At 39.0% G+C, this 20,621-nt stretch overlaps 1 protein-coding gene across 2 annotated transcripts in view; it reads left to right on the top strand.

The window, feature by feature from the left end:
* The window catches only part of SPIRE1 (spire type actin nucleation factor 1), a 207,254-nt gene that overhangs the window by 173,536 nt on the left and 13,097 nt on the right, over window positions 1-20,621 (top strand). Inside the window, exons 9-12 of one of the 2 annotated variants that reach the window (XM_045815141.2) lie at window positions 3,455-3,627; window positions 6,365-6,455; window positions 16,331-16,473; window positions 18,776-18,949. In XM_045815141.2, coding sequence (XP_045671097.2) covers window positions 3,455-3,627; window positions 6,365-6,455; window positions 16,331-16,473; window positions 18,776-18,949 — 581 coding nt within the window. The remainder of the gene's footprint in view (window positions 1-3,454; window positions 3,628-6,364; window positions 6,456-16,330; window positions 16,474-18,775; window positions 18,950-20,621) is intronic. The other variant, XM_045815142.2, reaches the window with a different exon arrangement.

Here is a 20,621-nt window from a genome sequence, read left to right as displayed (position 1 = left end):
TGGAAATGTGAGACCCACCTCAGAAAGCTGATGGTTTCTTTTCTCACGGTACCTGCAGTGTGGGCGCCTCGACTGGAATCCGGGCAGCTAAGAGGAGACAAAAGATGTGTGTGTTTTAACTTTGTGCTTTCTCTTGAAAGCCTAACTACTACAACAACATGAGCAATTCTACAGGAAGTGTATAGAATAAGATAAACTATAGAATAAGATCTTTTAAAATATGCTTCAAGACCGTATTTGAACACTACCTTTTTTCTTGAGTAGGAATTAATCAGTTAGCCTATCATTTCCTCCTTTGCTCTCTGGAAAGCTTCTCAATTATTCTGTTAAGTGTGGCAGACTATTGCTCTCTACACCCCCTTGGGAAAGATTTATTTAAAGATTTTAACCTTTAGGGGCGCCTGGGTGGCGCAGTCGTTAAGCATCTGCCTTCGGCTCAGGGCGTGATCCCGGCGTTCTGGGATCGAGCCCCACATCAGGCTCCTCCACTGGGAAGCCTGCTTCTCCCTCTCCCACTCCCCCTGCTTGTGTTCCCTCTCTCGCTGGCTGTCTCTCTCTGTCAAATAAATAAATAAAATCTTTTAAAAAATAAAATAAATAAAGATTTTCACCTTTAAATTTTTGTAAAAACTTGCTGCTTTTGCCCTTAGTCCCCCTCAGCGCAGCCCCTTCCCCAGTTATGTTTTTGTTACAGCTACTTAACATCTGGAAAGGGAATAAGAAAATTAACACATGTCTTGTCAAGTTTTCTATGAAAAATTTTATGTTAAATAAATGATTGACAGACTGATCTGTCTTCCATGTCTTCCTTTCCTCCCTCCTTTCTTGCTTACTCAGACCCTTTCTTCTCGTTCACAAGGGCATGTGCTCTGACCTTTTTGATCCCTAAAAATAGCAAAAATTGTAAATACTTAACTAGATACGTGTCATTTATAATAATTTTCATGATTCTTTTAATAATGTCAAGGAAGTTTATGCCAGAACATGCTTATTAACTGAATGTTTCCTAGAAATCCACCTCTTGCACTTCAAGTGTATAAAAATTGTATGTTGGGAGGGAAACTGCTATATTTTACAGTAATGCAGTGACAGTGCTTTCCCTCCTAAAGGAGCTTTAATCATGTCTTATTCCACTTTCATGCTTTCACCCTTTACCTTCAACCACAGGAGTTTCACAGACTATTCCATGTGCAAAGATCAGTTTCGTGTTGTTGGTCTGTAAATTAAATTATGCGGTGACTGCTTTTTTTTTTTCACTTTTTTTTCGCTTGTAAATGCTCTAATTTAGTAGTTATTAAACTTTGTGTTTAACACATCATTCGAAATACTGAAGAAAATTAGTTCCACTTGCATTAGAAGAGTAAGTACAGGTTACAGGGGCAAAAAGGTGGCCTTTAGAATCATATACTAACAAGGAATCAAGTATCAGCTGGGCCACACACTGGCTGTGTAACTGGCTAAGTCACCCTGAGCCTTAATTTACTTACAAATAGAGATAAAAATCAGTGTTAATAATTGCCAAGATTTATTGTGTGTTGCCTTTATTACACACAGTATTGAGTAAGTATATTGTATGCAGTTGTTAACTTAATCTTCAAAAAGAGCCCATGTCTGTTGTTAGGCCCATTTTACAGATGATGAAACAAGAGGTTAGGTAACTTGCTTAACCTTTGAATTTAACCTAGCTGTCAGACAACTGGCAGCAGAGCTGGACTTTGAACCCAAAACTTTGCATCTTACTATAACGTATACTCTGTACTCTATACTCAGTACTTTATATTCTGTGCTGTGTGCTCTATACTAGATAACCTGTCCTCTATACTATGTACTCAGTACTCTTATTCTGTGTTCTGTAGTCTATGCTTTGTACTCTCTAGTCTATACTCTGTACTATGTATTCTGTACTCTACTCCATGCTCTACTGTATACTGCGTACTATATTCTCTGTACCCTGTACTGTATACAGTCTGTGCACTGCTCTCTGTACTCTGTGCCCTGTACTCTGCATACTATATACTCCGGGCTCTGTACATTCTATATACTACATGCTGCATATACCCTGTATTCCATACTATATACTCTATATGTTCTATGATCTGTACTCTGTACTCTGTGCTCTGGTCTGTACTCTGTATTCTATACAATATACACTCTGTGTACTCTCTGTACTACTAACATTCTGTACTCTCCTCTGTACTACTCACCCTAGACTATATACCGTGGCCTTTAATGTTTTATTGTCACATGTGGCATCCACACTTGTTACTTCTATAGATGATTTTTGGTTTGGGCATAAAAGCCAAACCATATTTATTTATATTATGTTTCCAATCCAAAGAACATGTATACTTTTGTCCTATACAAGAAACTATAACTTGTACTGATTGCATTTTTCTGCCGTGGTTTGGATAGATTTTTTGCATGGCTTTCATTCTTTTCTAATGGATGCTGTCCTGTGATGCTTCTAAGCCTGTTCATGGGGATATACTGAATGTCATCCTTGCCTATATACTTCCATCCTAAGGTATTTCTAATGTTTATTTTTCCCTGTATACTTCCATACATAGCTATGCACTATGAAAAATGAAATTGAATGAATAATATGCATATCAAAATAAAGTCACTTTACAAAAATATACTCTATACTCTGTACTGTATACTGTATCCTTTATATTCGGTAGTCTGTACTGTGTATTTCATACACCTTGTGCTCTCTACTCTCTACTCTGGGCTCTGTATTACATACTCTGTGTACTCCATGCTCTGTACCTTCTGTACTACTCGGTGCTCCGTAATCTATACTCTATACTGTATGTTCCATGCTCTGTACTCATACATTATGTACTCTGTGTTCTGTACTCTGTACACTCCATACTCTGCTGCCACATTTCTTTGATCTGTTGTATTGCCTTCCCACTCAGATTTGAGCTCTCAATAATTAATCTAAGTCAGCTTTATCCAAGGGAATGGGTCCCAGATTCTTTGTGTTCACGTTTATGTAAATATAGATTATTCACTATTTTGGTTTTTAAATTAAACCATTTTCAAATCTTAAAGCCATATGCCTGCTATGGCTTTGTGTATGCCACCACTTTGATCCATCTGTCACTAGCTCTTTGGAGACTATAGAGTAAAACTAGCCTCTCTGGGTCTCTGCAAGATTAAGAGGTTAGAGTCAGTTACCTATAGGATTCCTTCCAGCTCTAAATTCTGATGTATAAATGTGAATCTGTTACTATTCATCTAAAGGTTTTCTCTAATCTGACAGTTCTTATCTAACAAAAATGTTTTATATACATAAGTGTTATTATATTTGTATTTGTGTGACATGGAAATGCCACATTACCTGGCTTGTGGTTTGTGCTACCAAGTGGGTACTTGGGAAAGTGCATTTGGTCTACTGGTTACCTTTCTTAGCATGAGAAAAGGTAACCTTTTGCCTTTCTTTTGCCAGATGTGACTACCCCTGAACCTCCAAAGAACGTTGTGGAATCCTCAATGGTGAATGGAGGTTTAACATCACAAAAGAAAGAAAATGGGCTGAGTGCCGCACAGCAGGTGCCTGTGCCGCGGAAGAAACTCCTCAAAGCTCCCACTCTGGCTGAGCTGGACAGCTCTGACTCCGAGGTGAGTCCGTGACGGCCTGCTTCACACACCTTGACTCCATGTTCAGAACGTGAGCCCTCTCTGACCTAGTTTACTCACCGTGTTGCCTCAGTTGTTGCTTAATCTCTTCCCATCTTCCAGTCAATAAAGTTGAAATCCATTTGTTTAGCAGGAAATGAAACAGTGGATTCACAGTGGATTCACAAAAACACTGGTTTTTCAGAAAGACCAGTACAGTGCTCATAGTTTATGGAATAAGTTTTGAAATATTTGTGTGGTCTTAGATTATAGTGGTACTAAAATAAGTTTAAAAAAAAGGCAAATGTATTATCTTCAGGGTGTTTCCCTTTGTTTGGGGGAAGGAAAAAGAAAAGTATTTTTCCATGGATTCTTCTCTGTCTCACACACAAACCAACCCAAAGTGAAGCCTGTTCTTTCTGTAATAGTAATACCAATAGACAGATCTGCAAAAGAAAACTCTGCTAGGGTTCTCCGGATTTCATCTTTCCCCTGCTGCCCTTTGGAGGAAGATCTCACGTCCTCCCTGTTTTCCAGCAATAATCAGGATGCTAGTGCTTCCTAAATCTCTCTCAAGCCCTCTGTCTACAGCATCGGTATTATGTATCTCCACTGTGTAAAATGAAATTACCTCCTTGCCTCTCTCTTCCCTTAGGCCCTGCCAGACAGACAATACACACACAGAGCCAGCCTCCCCGCTTCTGTTTGCTGTCGTGGTTGCTGGCTCCATCCGCTCCACATTCATCCAAGTTAGAATTAAGGAATTATTCTTTAATCACCCAGACTGGTTTCTGAGACGATTCTGGCAGCCTTCAGTACCACCCTAGGAGCAAAGCAGCAGTGAAGGAGCCGGAGTTCTGGAAGTGACCTTGTTCCAGCCAGGACCTGGTTAAGAGTCACTGGTCAGGATGTAGAACTAGAAAAGGCCTAGTTTCGTGAGTGTCAGAGACACTCAGCTGAATCAGTACAAACAAGCAAGTTTCAGAGAGCAGGCCTGGCAATAGTTTCAGAGGTCAGAGACCATCAGGATCCCCCAGCCAAGTGTTTAGTCGAGGGAATGGACATGACAGGGCAAGCAAGCAGGAGTCTACACCCACATCCTCTCTCTGAGGAGATCTGACCTCCAAGTCCGCTGGCACCTTCTGAGTGTGATTCCTCTGGGCCAGGAACTAAGCCTAACGAAGATTCGTTTTCAAGTAGTGAGAAATTGAGTGCAGCTGCCTGTGGTGGGCCTGTAGGGGCAGAGGATCACCAGCAGCTTCTGGGAGCAAATCCCAAAAGGCCTCACACCGTGCCAGTGTCCTCACCACTTCTCTGTCTCTTACTGACTGACTTGCACTCACCTGGCTGCCCCAGGATGGGCTCTTAGTTGTTCACAGTGGGAGCAAGTCAGAACTGTAAAGAGGAGTGGTGTGGAGCATGTGGGCATGCTCCGAATTCTGTAAAATTGGGCTTTAAAAATGTTTCTGGGTAAGGAGGGCTGAGGTATGTGAGGTGGGGGGGAGGGGTTCTGCTGTTTAAATCAAGGTGGCACCTACCTCATAATTATTTGGGACTACTGTGTATGGCTCCTTTTTTCTTTTCCTAAGAGATCATCTTGGCTTTTATTTCCTTTTGACCTTCCATAGGCAGGAGGAGGTCGTTCTAGTTGCTTGCTAGCTTTTCTGAGATTTGTGTGACCTCTACACCGTGTTTGGGGTTAAGGCTTTGGTTCTGTTGCTTGATTTAGTCTTCATGGTATGTACCAAGAGTGGGGGGTCACCATTCAGACCTTCTTTATTCGAACTGTGTGGTTTACACCGCCTTTTTTCATCTCCTGTTCTTTGACCAGATCCTTTGTGTTGTAGCTTATGTGAAACCAGTGCTTTCAGCAGTAGATTTTAGGTGAGGCCATTTATTGTGAATGGCTAAATTAGTTCTTAAAGTCGCTTTAAGTAGGTCAGAGAGATTTTTCACTATTTGTCTCACATAGTCATAGGTGAATATTTTAACCTAATTTTCTTTCTTGCACATTTAAAAATATTTAGCAAGTTTCTGTAGATATTATGGAAATACATTGTCTTGTGGTTCATATATACCCTCCATCACATAGTAGACAATAAAGTTTTCATGAATATTGTACTTCATCTTGGTATAATCTGAAACAAATTAAGAAGGTCTCATCTCATTGGCAATCGGAATTTAAATTTTATTTTGCATAATGTAGGCATTTTTCTAGATTCATGTGACATTTTGTGAAATATTTATTTTCATCTATTTATTCAACAAATATTAATATTTATTCATCACTAACGGTGGGTTTGTTACTAACAACAATGAATGAGACACATAATATCTACTTTCATGCAGTTACCAATCTGTTACTTTTATAAATGTGTTAAATACTTCCCTAATAATGATATTAACCACCATTTACTGTGTGCCTGGTAATGTTAAGCATTTTGAGTGCATTATATCATCTGATCCAATAGTACAGTGTAAAGATGGTATTAAATACCAAATGATGATACTGAGATGAGACACTTGCGGTGTCACATCACCCTAATGAGGGACAGAGCCAGGACACAAACCCAGGCTTGTCTCTTTTTAGATAACTTCTAGCTTGTCTTCTATTTTCCTTGAACCTTTGACATAATTTGGTGCCTCACATTAAAATAAATCTCTAACAGTAAAATGTTATTAGCATGAGAGCACTAGTATCTTAGGAGTCTCTCTATTTCTCTTCCCACACCTTTCTCAGGAGGAAACTCTACACAAGTCAACCAGCAGCAGCAGTGTATCTCCCTCCTTCCTTGAAGATCCCTTAGTAGAGGCTGTGTCCACGAGGAAGAGTGAGTATTTGTGGTACAAAGAGCTAGCCTCTGATTCCTTCAAAAACACACTGGACCTAGAATAGGGAATCCCAGAGTGCTTTGTGATCATTTAGGGTAGAAGGAACTAACCCTGGAATTTTCCCTAGTCAGGAGCAAAAATATTGTTGTATTCCTAAAGTGACATAGTAAGGTAGGGCTGAACTGATAACTGGGCCTCAGGTTCTTAACTTAGATCAGTCACCTTTGGGTTTACAGATAATGGTTGTGGGGAAAAGTCAACTGTCTGTGTGTATTTTTTAGATTAATTTACCTCCTTGTCTGAATTTAAGCTGGGAGCCCTAAATAATCACACTTGTTACCATTCCCACCCACCCACACATATACACATATCCACACCCACATACATGATGAGTAGTAAAAACGCATTTATATCTCTTCATAGGTTCTGAACACAAAATCTAAAGTTAACTAATTTCTAAATGCTTTTTTAAAAAATATGTATTTATTTATTTGAGAGAGAGTGCAAGTGGGGGAAGGGGCGGAGGGAAGGAATCTCAAGCAGACTCCACACCAAGCATGGAGCCTGATGCAGGGCTTGATCCCACGACCCTGAGATAACAACCTGAGCTGAAATCAAGAGTTAGATACCCAACCAAATGAACCACCCAGGCACCACATTTCTAAATGTTTTTAATAATCTTTTTTATGTATAAGATCATTATAAAAGATTTAAAAATTACACATTAAGGGAGAGGATTCTGGGAAGGTGGTGGAGTAGGAAGCACCAGGAATCTGTCTCCCACTTCAACAACAGTTGTACTGGCAGAATCTGTCTGATGTAAGTCCTTTGGAACTCTGAGTCTGTTGAAGGCTTTCAACTTCCATGGGAAGATTTAGATGAAAAATTGTGGTTAATTTCAGTCACTTTCAGCTCTTAGCACAATAGCCGCTACTCGTGCCCCACCCCCAGCCACATGGCAGGCAGCAGTGTACTGTTCCTGAAGCAGCTTGCACATAGCTTACAGGAGCTAGGGTGGGCAAAAAGGACCCAGTCCTCCAAATATTGGGAATCCGTCTTCTGATTGCTGCATCTGATTCCAAAGGTGTAGACAAAGTGGCAGTGATTATTGTTGCTTTGTTGCAAGTTCCCTGAATGCTAAAGTATTCACTATCTAAAGGGCTAGTCTCCTTACCCACCTCCTTCTTAGCTTTTTCCCTTTTGGGAGCCAGACATTAAAGACTAGGATATTCAGAAACTACATATACAGAGAAAATTATAAAGTGACAGTGCATGCCCAGAGAATGGCTCATAAAAGACCCGAGAAGATCTTAAGTTTACATTCTCAGGCTGATCCTCAGCACAGAGGCAGCCTACAACAATCAAGAAAACAATAAACAAAAACCATAACAAAAAACAACAGACCCTGGGAAAGGGGCAGAATCTGATTTCCAGAGTTACTACATTATTAGATTCAAATGTCCAATATTCAACAACAACAACAACAAAAAATCACAAGGCATACAAAGAAACAGGACGGTATGGCCCATTCAGAGTAAAGAAATAAATCAACAGAAACTGTCCCAGAAAAAGAGGGGGATATGCCAAACAAAGACTTTTAAAAAACTGCTTTAAAATGCTCAAAGATAAAAGAAGATGTGGAGAAAGTCAAGAATACAGTATGTGAACAAAATGGAAAGATCAGTAAAGAGCTAGAAAACCTAGAATGAAGCAAACAAACAATTCTGGAGCCAAAAATTCCAATAACTTAAATGAAAAATTCACTAGAAGATCCAAAGGCAGATTTGAACAGGCAGAAGAAAGAATCAGCAAACTTGGAGATAGGACAATGGAAAGCATCAAGTCTGAGGAACAGAAAGAAAAAAGACTGAAGAGGGGCGCCTGGGTGGCTCAGTCGTTAAGTCTGCCTTCGACTCGGGTCATGATCCCAGCGTTCTGGGACCGAGCCCCGCATTGGGCTCCCTGCTCAGCAGGAAGCCTGCTTCTCCCTCTCCCACTCCCCCTGCTTGTGTTCCCTCTCTTGCTGCCTCTCTCTGTGTGTCAAATAAATAAATAAAATCTTTTAAAAAAAAATCTTTAAAAAAAAAAAAAGGAAAAGAGACTGAGACCTGTGGGACACCGTCAAGTGGACCAACATATGCACTGTGGGAGTCCCCAGAGGAGAGGAGAGAGAGAAAGGGGCAGGAAGAATAATTACAGAAATAATGGCTGAGACTCCCCAGATTTGAGGAATGACATGAATATAAACATTCAAGCAGCTCAACTAAAATGAAAGAGACCCACACCAAGACATACTGTAATCAAACTTTCAAAAGCCAAAGACAGAACAAGAGTGAAATGAGTCACTACATACTAAAGATCCTCAATAAGATTTTCAGTATATTTCTCATCAGAAACTTTGGTGGCCAGAAGATACTGGACCAGTGCAGCTTTCCACCCCACTATCTGAAAGTTTGCTTTACACCACTTCACTTTTTATGAGAGGTCAACATTAATACCTGTTTTAGCTAACTGAAAGAAATCCAAAGAGGATTTTCACTTTTACAGAATGCTTCAGTTGCTATTTCAGCTTACAAAAGGTTTCACAGGAATGCTCTACTTTCAGATAGTGGGGAAAATCTGTATATTCAAAGTGCTTAAAAAAAGTCAACCAGCAGTCTTATATCCAGCAAAACTGTTGTTCAAAGTGAGGGAGAAATTAAGACGTTCCCAGATAAACAAAAGCTGAGGGAGTTCATAACCACTAGACCTTCCCAGTAAAAAATGCTCAGAAGTCCTATAGGGGGAAGTGAAAGGACACTAGACAATAATTCAAGGCCATAGGAGAAATAAAGATCTCAGTAATATACATGGGCAATTATAAAAGCTAATAGTATTGTAAAAATGGTTTATAACTGCACTTTTTGTTTGCTATGTAATTTGAGAGACGAATGCACTTAAAAGAATTATTAGTGTATATTTTGGGGAAGACAATGTATAAAAATGTAATTTTGTGGGGCCTCTGGGTGGCTCAGTCGTTAAGCGTCTGCCTTCGGCTCAGGGCGTGATCCCAGGGTCCTGGGATCGAGCCCCACATCGGGCTCCCTGCTCCGCTGGGAGCCTGCTTCTTCCTCTTCCACTCCCCCTGCTTGTGCTCCCTCTCTCGCTGGCTGTCTCTCTCTCTGTCAAATAAATAAAATCTTTTTTAAAAAAATGTAATTTTGTGACACCAGCAGCCAAAAGGGACAGAGACAAAGCTGGGGAAGAGCAGAGTTTTGTATGTTATTGAAATTAAGCTGCTATAAATCCAAATCAGAGTGTTACAGTTTTAGGATGTTAAATGTAGTCTCCATGGTAACCACCAAGAAAATAGCTACAGAATATACACAAAAAGAAAATGGGAAAGGAATTTAAACATTTTATTATTTAAAAAATCAGTTTAACATGAAAGACAAGAATGAAGGAAAAGAGGGACGAAAGCTCTAAGGCGTCTAGAAAACAAATAGCACGATGACAGAAGTCCCTCCTGATCAGTAATTACTTTAAATGTAAATGAATTAAACTCTCTAATCAAAAGCTAGAGGTTGGCAGAATGGATAAAAACACATGATCCAACTATATGCTGGCTAGAAGAGACTCCCTTGAGATTCAAAAACACAAACAGATTGAAAGTGAAAGGATGGAAAAGATATTCCATGCAAATAGTAACCAAAAGAAACGTGGGGAATCTATACTGACATCAGACAAAATAGACTTTAAATCAAAAAAAAGTTAAAAAAGTTACAAGAGGGGCGCCTGGGTGGCACAGCAGTTAAGCGTCTGCCTTCGGCTCGGGGCGTGATCCCGGCGTTATGGGATCCAGCCCCACATCAGGCTCCTCCGCTATGAGCCTGCTTCTTCCTCTCCCACTCCCCCTGCTTGTGTTCCCTCTCTCGCTGGCTGTCTCTATCTCTGTCGAATAAATAAATCTTTAAAAAAAAAAAAAGTTACAAGAGACAGAGAAGGACACTATATTAATAAAGGTTCAGTGCAGTAAGAAGATAGAACAATTAACATTTATGCACCTAATGACAGATCGTCAAAATATATAAAGCAAAAACTGACAGAAATGAAGGAGAAATAGACAGTTCTGCAATCATAGTTGGAGACTTCAGTACCCTCTCACAATGATGGATAGAACGACCAGACAGAGCATAAGGAAATAGAGGACCAGGACAACACGATAAACCAGACTAGATCTGACAGACATATACAGAACACTCCCCCCAACAACAGAAAATACATTCTTCTTCAGGGCCCATGGGACATTTTCAAGGATAGACCATATGTTAAACTGTAAGTTAAGTCTCAATAGATTTTAAGGGGTAGGTATCATACAAAGTGTCTTCTCTGGCCACAACGGGACGAAGTTAGAAAGGAAAGTTAGCAAAAGGAAAACTGAAAAATTCACAGAATTGTGGAAATTAAACAACACACTTTTTAAAAATCAATGCATCAAAGAAGAAATCACCAGAGAGATTAGAAAATATTTAGAAATGAGTGAAAATGAAAACACAACATACCAAAACTATGGGACACAGTGGAAACAGTGCTAAGATGAAATTTATTGCTATAAACACATTAAAAACAAGAAATTTCAGTGATTAGTGGCACAATAAATGTTCTGGTTTTAAGAAAGGAAGGAATGAATGCACAAACCAACCAACAACCTAACTTTACAACTTAAGGAACTAGAAAAAGGAGAAACTAAACACAAAGCTAGCAGAAGAAAGGAAACAATAAAGATTAAAGCAGAGATAAAATATAGAGAATAGGGAAACAATGGAGAAAAATCAATGAAACCAAAAATTGGTTCTTCAAAAATATCAACATAATTGACAGACCCTTAGCTAGCTAGACTAAGAAAAAAAGAAGACTCAAATCGCTAAAATCAGAAATGAAGGGGGGATCATGACTGCTGATTCTACAGAAATAAAAAGAGCTAGAGAGTATCATGAACAATTACCATCAAATTGCATAGCCTTGATAAAATGAACAAATTCCTAGAAATGCCAAGCCTAGCAAGACTGAATCAGAAAGAAAGAGAAAATCTGACTAGACCAGCAACCATAGTCAGGATACTGAATTAGTAAGCATAAGCTCTCCCTACAAAGAAAAGGCCTGACTCTGATGCCTCACTGGTGAATTCTTCCAAACTTTTTAAAAACTACTGCCAATCCTTCTCAACCATTTCCCAAAAAAAATGAAGAGGAGGGAATACTTCCTAAGCCATTTTATGAGACCAGCATTACCCTGATACTAAAGCCAGACAAAGACACTACAAGGACAGAAAACTACAAACCAGTGCCCTTTACAAATACTGATTTTTTTTTTAAGATCTTTAACAAAATACTAGCAAACAGAATTCGGCAGTATATTAAAAGGATTATATACCTGACCAAGTGGGATTTATTCCTGACTGGAAGGATGATCCAACATATAAAAATTGATTAGTATAATGTGCCACATTCAGAGAGTGAAGAAAAACCACCACAGGATTATTTCAATTGATGCTGTAAAGCATTTGACAAAATTGAACACCCGTTCATGATAAAAACTTTATAGGGGCGCCGGGGTGGCGCAGTCGTTAGGCGTCTGCCTTCCGCTCAGGGCGTGGTCCCGGCATTCAGAGATCGAGCCCCACATCGGGCTCCTCCGCTCGGAGCCTGCTTCTTCCTCTCCCACTCCCCTTGCTGTGTTCCCTCTCTCACTGTCTGTCTCTCTCTCTGTCAAATAAATAAAATCTTTAAAAAAAATAAAATAAAATAAATAAATACATACATACATAAATAAAACTTTATAAACTAGGAGGAACTTCGCAATAGACGGAACTACCTCAACATAATAAAAGCCATATATGAAAAACCCACCTCAAACATCATACTCAGTGGTAAAAGACTGAAAGGATTTCCTCTAAGAAACATTAACAAGGCAAGGATGCCTGCTTTCATCGCTTCTGTTCAACATAGTACTGGAAATGCTAGGGAGAGCAATTTGGCAAGAAAAAGAAATAAAGGGTAGCCAGACTGGAAAAAAAAGAGGTAAAATTATCTCTTTATAGATGATATGATCTTATATGTAAGGAAACCCTAAAAGATTCCACACACAAAAAAAAACTGTTAGAATAAATGAATTCAGTAAAGTAGCAAAATATAAAATCACACAAAGATAAGTTGTATTTCTATACACAAACAATAAATAATTTGAAAAGGAAATTAGAAAAGCAATTCCATTTATGATAGTATCAAAAAGAATAAAATACTTAGGAATTAACCAGGGAAGTGAAAGACTTGCTCACTAAAAACTGCAAAACATTTCTGAAAGAAATCAAAGAAGACTTAAATAAAGGGAAATAGATCCTGTGTTCATGGATTGGAGGACTTAATATTGTTAAAATGTTTACACTGCCCAAAGTGATCCACAGATTCAGTGCAATCCCTATCAAAATGCCAATGACATTTTTGCAGAAATAGAAGACAATCCATTCTTTTTTTTTTTTTTTAAGATTTTATTTATTTATTTGAGAGAGCACGAGCAGTGGGGAGGGGCAGAAGGAAAGGGAGAAGCAGACTCCCGGATGAGCAGGGCTCCATCCCAGGGCTCCAGGATCATGACCTGTGCCAAAGGCAGATGCTTAACCAACTGAGCCACCCAGGTGCCCCAGAAGACAGCCCATTCTAAAATCTTATGTAATCTCAGGGATCCCAAATAGCCAAAAGAGTCTTGAAAAAGAATAGAACTAGAGAATTTGTGCTTCCTGATTTCAAAACTTATTACAAACTACAGTAATCAAAACACTCTTTAGCATAAAGACAGACATATAGATAATGGAATAGAATAGAGAGCTCAGAATAAACCCTCACCTATATGGTCAAAAGATTTTTGACAAGTGTACTAAGACCATTCAATGGGTACATAGTCTTTAAACAAATGGTGCTGGGGAAACTGGATATCCACATGTGGAAGAATGAAGTTAGGGGCACCTGGGTGGCTCAGTCGGTTAAGCATCTGCATTCTGTTTGGGTCATGATCTCTGGGTCCTGGGAGGGAGCCCCCAGTTGGGCTTTCTGTTCAGCAGGGAGTCTGCTTCTCCCTCTCCCTCTGCTACACTCCTTCTCTCTTTCTCTGTCAAATAAAAAAATAAAACCTTTATAAAAAAATGAAATTAGACCCTTACCTAACACCATATGAAAAAATTAACTCAAAATGGATTAAGGACCTAAATGTAAGACCTAAAATAATAAAACTCTTAGAAGAAAAGATAGGGCAAAAGCTTCATGACATTAGATTTGGCATTGTTTCTTGGATATGACACCAAAGGCACAGATTTTTTAAAATGGACAAATCAGAATTTATGAAAATAGAAAACTTCTGTGCTATTAAAAGATATTAAGAGAATGAAAAGGCAACCCACAGAAGAGAAGATATTTTCAAGTCATATATCTAATAAAGGATTAATATTCAGAGAATATATAAAGTCCTGAAACTCAACAACAGAAAAGACAACCTAATTAAAAAATGAGCAAAGGACTCAAATGGTCATTTCTCCAAAGAAGACATACAAATGACCAATAATCACATGAAAAGGTTCTCAGTATCACTGTAATCATTAGGGAAATGCAAATCAAAACTACAGTGAGATACCACCTCCTACCCATTAAAGTGACCACTATCAAAACAAAAACCAGAAGATAACAAGTGTTGGCAAGAATGTGGAGAAATTGGAACTCTGTGCACTGTTGGAAATGTGAAATGGTACAGGTGCTGTGGAAAACGGTATGGTGACTCCTCGAGAATTTAAAAAAAGAATTAAGTACAATCCAACAATTCTTCTGATTATATAAGCAAAAGAATTGAAAGCAGAAAAAAAAAAAGAATTGAAATCAGAGTTTCAAAGAGATATATATCCCTGCTCAGAGCAGCAATATTCACAATAGCATGAACAGCTAAGCAAAATATGGACCATCCAATTGAACGTTACTCAGCCTTAAAAACGGGAAATTCTGCAATTAGCTACAACACCAACAAACCTTTAGGACCTTTTGCTAAGGGAAAAAAGCAATTCCAAAAAGGCAAATACTGTATGATTCCATTTATAATGGGGTTCTTAGAGTAGTCCAAATCATACAGAAAGAAAATAGAACGGTAATTGCCAGGGGCTGTTGGTAGGGGAGAATGGGAAGTTATTGTAATGGTTACAGAATTTCAGTCTTACAAGATGAAGAGTTATGGGGATGGAAGATGATAATGGTTGCACAATGATGTAAATATTTAATACCACTGAACTGTACAGTTAAAAATAAAGACAGTAGGGGTGCCTATGTGGCTCATGTGGTTAAGCGTCCGGCTCTTGGTTGAGGCTCAGGTCAAGATCTCATGGGGTTGTGGGGTTGAGCCCTGTGTGGAGCTCCACACACACTGGAGAGGCTACTCGAGGATTCTCTCCCTCTACCCCTACCCCCGCTCATGTGCTTGCTTGGTCTCTCAAGTAGATAAATAAATATTTAAAAAAAAAAAAAAAAAGGCAGGGGCGCCTGGGTGGCTCAGTCAGTTAAATGTCTGCCTTCAGCTCAGATCATGATCCCGGGGCCCTGCTCAGCGGGGAAACCTGCTTCTCCCTTTCCCTCTCCCCCTGCTCGTGCTCTCTCTGTCAAATAAATAAGTAAAATCTTTTAAAAAAATAAAATACACTAAATATATTTTATGTATGTTTTACTGCAATGAAAAAAAAACTTTCCAGGAGAAAAACACTTATATATTAAGATATTCTTAAAACATTGATTCGATTTCTTATACACGTGGAGTTTTTAGTGATTAAAATTATTTAATATTTTGATTTACTTAATCAGATTATATCAAGAACAGTAGGGGCTGACCTTGGTTATTACCTATAATTGGTATTTGGCCAGGCCAGTTAAATATTATAGAGATTCAATTAAATCACATAATAGATTTCTGTATCTTTCTTGATCGTGGAAATTGTGTTGTTTTTATTTGGTGATTTCTCTTGGTGGGACTGTGCAAATAGATGGGTCACTTTTAACTTTGTGTTGACTTTCACTTTCTTCACCCATAACACTGCTGCAGCAGGCTTACTTTGCAGGGAGAGTAGGAGGAAGTACCAAAAAAACTGAGGTTAGCAACATAATTTATTTCTAATGTTCTTCTTACGTTTTCACAATGTGAATCCAGAACCATTCAAACCCTAAGACATTCTCCTTTTAAGCCCTGTCCCAAAATATTAGTAGGTAGAAGAGAGCAGTGTTAACAATATTAACATCAAAACTGGAATTTACTTTTTGAAATTTAAATAGAGCTTGATTTAAATCTGAGGACAAAATGTCTTGATAAACATCAAAAAGGAAGAGTTTTTATATTTCATCTTTTAAAAAGGAGAATATAAAAGGACTGTACGCTTGAAAATTTTGGCATGACATGGTAGTCTTTTTGGACACACAGAATATGTATTTTTACAAAATTTACATATTTTACATGCCTGAGACTCTAATTGCAAAATTCGGTGGTATATAACATGAGGGCATTTGTATGTACGAAGCTGAGACTATAATTGTGTTTTTATGTATAAATTTGAATGAATATTAAAAATATGAAATATTTTTTCTTTTTTCCTCACGATTTCTCTAGGAAAGTTTATCTTGCAGAGATTTTTCTATAACAATCCTCATAGTATCCCCATAAGGACCTCCAGTCTTAACCCTCTAATGAAATAACCACTTCATCTTTGAAAGCAGTGTTTGTCACAAGTGACAAAGGGTTTTCTGTTAGAAATTCAGAATCTTAAGATTTTTATTTTGTAAGAAAGTTCATTTCAGTTTGGTCCATTTCATTTCTTTAGAGCCTCCAAAATTCTTGCCCATATCATCAACACCCCAGCCAGAGAGACGGCAGCCACCCCAGAGACGACATTCCATTGAAAAGGAAACACCCACAAATGTAAGACAGTTTCTGCCACCATCCAAGCAGAGCTCCCGATCTCTTGTAAGTAACTGGAAGACTTCATAGTCACTTAAGGAGCAGTTAGAGGCCTGTTATCATTAGCTTTCTTGAGACGATGATTAGGAGGGAAAAAAAACTTCCAAACATTAAAATGAACTTTAAACACTTTTATTTGCTTTTAATATCATAAGAAAACCAACTCTAACAGTAACCTAAATGAAATTTGACCATTCTTTGTTCATTTTAAAGTACTTTTTTTTCCAGAAGACTTATCAGTGGTTGAAATATGTATTATTATATAAGGCTTTCTTCTTTTTAAAGGGAATTAGTCTGCTTAAAAATTAGTAAAGCTCATCAAAAAGTTAGTGGAGTCTGCCTACAGTATACTATTTTATTGAGGCAGAAGTATGAGGGGAGAATTTTGATCCCTTAGAAACCATTGTACATTGTTTTCAAGTATGTTTTATGATCTTGGAGCCAAAGCTGCTGTTTGCACTGGATGACAGTTTTGCTGTTTTCCCAAGACTTCAGGTTTGTCTAGTGGCGTTGATTCCCAGGACAGTAGGCCCCTGCCAGGAAGAAGTAACAGACTCTCTAACCAAGGGAGCTCTGCAAAGATGCTTTTGTAGTCCCACTTGACTTCACAAATATTTGCAGGTGAAATGAAGACTTCAATCAGTAATTCTACCAGCAACCTAATAGCTAATGTTCTCTCAGATACTCATGAATAAAAAGCACTGGAATCTGCTTATCCCATATTTTCGGCTATATTTTTACACAATCTTGAATCATCAAGGGTTCAAATGAAGCAATAACTGGTGTCCCTCCCTCAAAGTAGAGGAAGCTAGTGTGGTTATTGTGAAGATACCAAGTTTGAACAGAGCTTTATAGTGTTGAAATTTAGTCAGTCATCTCTGTTCCCCAACAGTTTGATTAAAGAACTAGTGATTGTATGTCAATTCCTGATAGAATTCCTCTAACTCCTAAATAATCACTGAAACGTTGATTAACTATAGCCTCACCAGTGGTTTACCAGTAGAAAAACAGAACTCTTAACCAGACAAGTTCAAACTTCAGAATCCAAAGACTTTTGTTAACATGAACAACTTTTTGCTTTAGCAAAATATAGTTATTGTCACAGCTTAAAAGTGTGTAAGAGATCACCAGTCCAATAATCAGGAGATTCTTCTCTTCACCCAACTTTTCTCTTAGAAGCCAGTTTATCATTCAGCTGTGTACTGGGCCTTGTGACCACATGACACCATCGTTCATGTTAAATTTAAAAATTATCGATGTAGAGGAACTGTCAGATCAATTAAAAGAAATTTCAGCTACTAAGAGAAGTTTTGAATAGAAGAGAAAAAATACCATAGAAGTAAAAGAAGAAAGACCATCAGCCCACATGGAGGGCCCAGAAGTGTATTCCTGACAAAGGGGAACTCTTAGTGTGTTCTAGGTCAGGCTGTGAGTTATTTTTTGTGGCGAAGAAGAGCAAGATAAAACCAATCCGCAGTCTCAGAGAAGAGTCTCAGTGAAAGTCGGTGGGAAAGCACTTCTCTCCAGCACTGGATGGCGTTCAGGTTCCACATGGAACCACAGCTCCCTCGGAGGGCCCAGGGCGCCAGCCGGGACAAAGTAACATCCAAGTCAGAGTAGTGACCCTTCTTGCTAGGAGCTTGTTTTGGGAAATCCATAAAGTCATACTCATCTTGTGGTAGTGCCCTCTAGCTTGGTAAGTATCATTTTTAAAAGTATGACAATTTAAAACTTTAGCTAGATTTAAGAAAACGAGGAATCATTTTGTATTTTTAACCCCTCCACTGAAAATGGCAGGAACGTCTTCATTGGTTTTCGTTTTTATTTTTTATTGTATCTCCCTCACTTTCCTTAGAATGTTTAAAACATAATTTTTTTCATCACTTGGTCAAATGATCGAGGATGATTGCCCATCGAAGTAAAAGCAGCTTGTCTTTCAGTACCTTCCCCAGGGGCTGGGGAGCAGGTGCTGCTTGGTGCACGCTCCCCAGCCCCGCTCTCACAGGCCGGGAGGCAGCTGTTCCCAGGACAGCCAAGTTAGAAACATCTTAAGTGTCTGCCGCGTGAACTCCGAGAGTCTCTAGGAATCATTTCCTGGTGTGATTACTGATTTGTACATACGGGAGCAGACGTTGGTGTGGTCACACACATGTGGAATCTACCGTTAACGTCCTCAGTGGTGTTTTTGTTTTGTTTTGTTTTTTTCTTTCATGCTCTGTAACCACTATTGTAGGTCACTCATGTTCAGCATTATTTTCTCCTTTTCTTTTCCCCCTGCCATTTTCTTTTTCCCTTATCTATTGTTCAGGTTCCTAGGATAACCAGTGTTTGGCCAAGGACGCCTTTCCGACCACTGTTTTCTACCATACAAACAGCTTCTCTGCTCAGCTCTCATCCTTTTGAAGCAGCCATGTTTGGGGTAGCAGGGGCTATGTATTATCTATGTGAGAGAGCTTTTACCAGCAGGTGGAAATCCTCAAAGGTTGGCCTCTTTCTGCTGGTTCTGGGAATTATTTTACTCTCTCTATCTCTTTGACAGTGATACCACAACTGCCGCACTCTGAACAATTAACAGCTTAGATGGGCACTTTGCTTCTGATCGTTGATTCCAGTCTTTTGTAGGATGCATAGATGACACCATGATCTCAGTTGAAAGGAAAATGACCTTGAAAGGACAACAAACTCAAAATGCAGCATCAGATTAGAGGGACCTGTGAGCGACCCACTTGTACAGCAGGAGGCATGCCATCTCCTCTCCGTGTGCAGGAGGCACTCCCCGGCAGCCTGCGGGGTGCTCTCCTCCCCGGGCCTTCCCGCCATCGGAACAGCGTTTGCTCCCTCACTCAGCTGACAGAGCAGCCTTCTGCCAGGCCACATAGCCACGGGGACTCCCCCACCCATGGAACCATGTCATTCCCCATTTCCCGCACACCCCACCATGGGCTCCAAGGGGCTGTGCACCCATAGCATGTGCCAACCCTGGGCTCAGAATCTCTCTGTTCCCCAGCATCTTTCACAGAGCTGTGTTGTGTGGGTCAGGGTGTTAAGTGGTTTTTATGACAACCCACTTCTCTGTAGAAATTTTAAGTTTTCCTTTTATTAATGGGGTTATTTTAAATATTTTAAATTTATGCATTTCATTATTTTTTAGTTTTTCATGCAGAATATATTTTTAAAAAAAAATATAATACCTGCCAAACCCCAGTGAAATAAGAAGCTCTCAAACTATGCTGAAAGCTTCCCCTGCCCCCAGAGCAGCACGCACTGCCGCCACGCTGCCGGTGTTTACAGCTGCTTGGCCTGTTCCGCCTCATACGGGGTCCTGGCTCTTCTAGGTCCTTTATTTACTAAACCTATCCTTGACAAATGAACCAGCAGCTGGTTTCTTTGTTAATCTTTATTTCCCATCTTGGTTTGGGAAAGAGACACTGAATGTAAATGAAATACATCAAATTCCTTTCTCGTCTTACTGTCATGAAACAGAGGATAGATCTCTTTTCTTTTTCCCATTTTAGATCTGGCCCTTTGGGCAGTACATGGTCAGGTGCAGGGATGGCATTTTAACTCCTGTCACTTTTACTACTATTACCGAAGATCTGCTGGCATTTTCATTTTTATTATCAATCCTCCCCAAACAGAGATCTCTGTCTACTAAGGCTATACTATTACTGTAGGCAAAGAGTTCACTTTGAGTTTTAAAGTTGAACTTGAAAAAAGAGAAGAGTAATCAAACTTAATAGGTGCTATTTTAATTTAAATCTGCCTTGGGTTTATTAAAAACTCAAGAAAATGGTGGTTTTAGATAATTTTCGGATATATGCTACTTACAAAGTTTTTGCTCATTAAAAATACTGTATAAAGTATGCACATTCCCATTCTCTCTGTGACTCAGAAACCAGAGTCTACATTATGCTCTGGAATTCCAGTGCTCCCTAACTCTGACCCTTCTAAATGGTAAATGTAACCAGAATATTGAATAAAAAGCTTAGTGATTTTAGTGACATACATATGAAGTAAGTTCTAAAGGCTCATCTCCTATAGCATATTGGAATCTTTATTAAAACTCTTTCAGATTTAGCTTCCCTTTCCTAAATTTAGGAGTGAGATTCAAGCACAGGGAAGCAGGCAGATTTTAAAGTCCGTGTCTGGCTCTG

This window comes from Ursus americanus, chromosome 30, assembly GCF_024610735.1.
Source record: "Ursus americanus isolate L20-20 chromosome 30, mUrsAme1.1.p, whole genome shotgun sequence".
In the NCBI taxonomy this organism is placed as follows: Eukaryota; Metazoa; Chordata; class Mammalia; order Carnivora; family Ursidae; genus Ursus; species Ursus americanus.
Note: the sequence above shows the minus strand (reverse complement) of the source record. Positions and strands in the feature narration are given on the sequence as shown.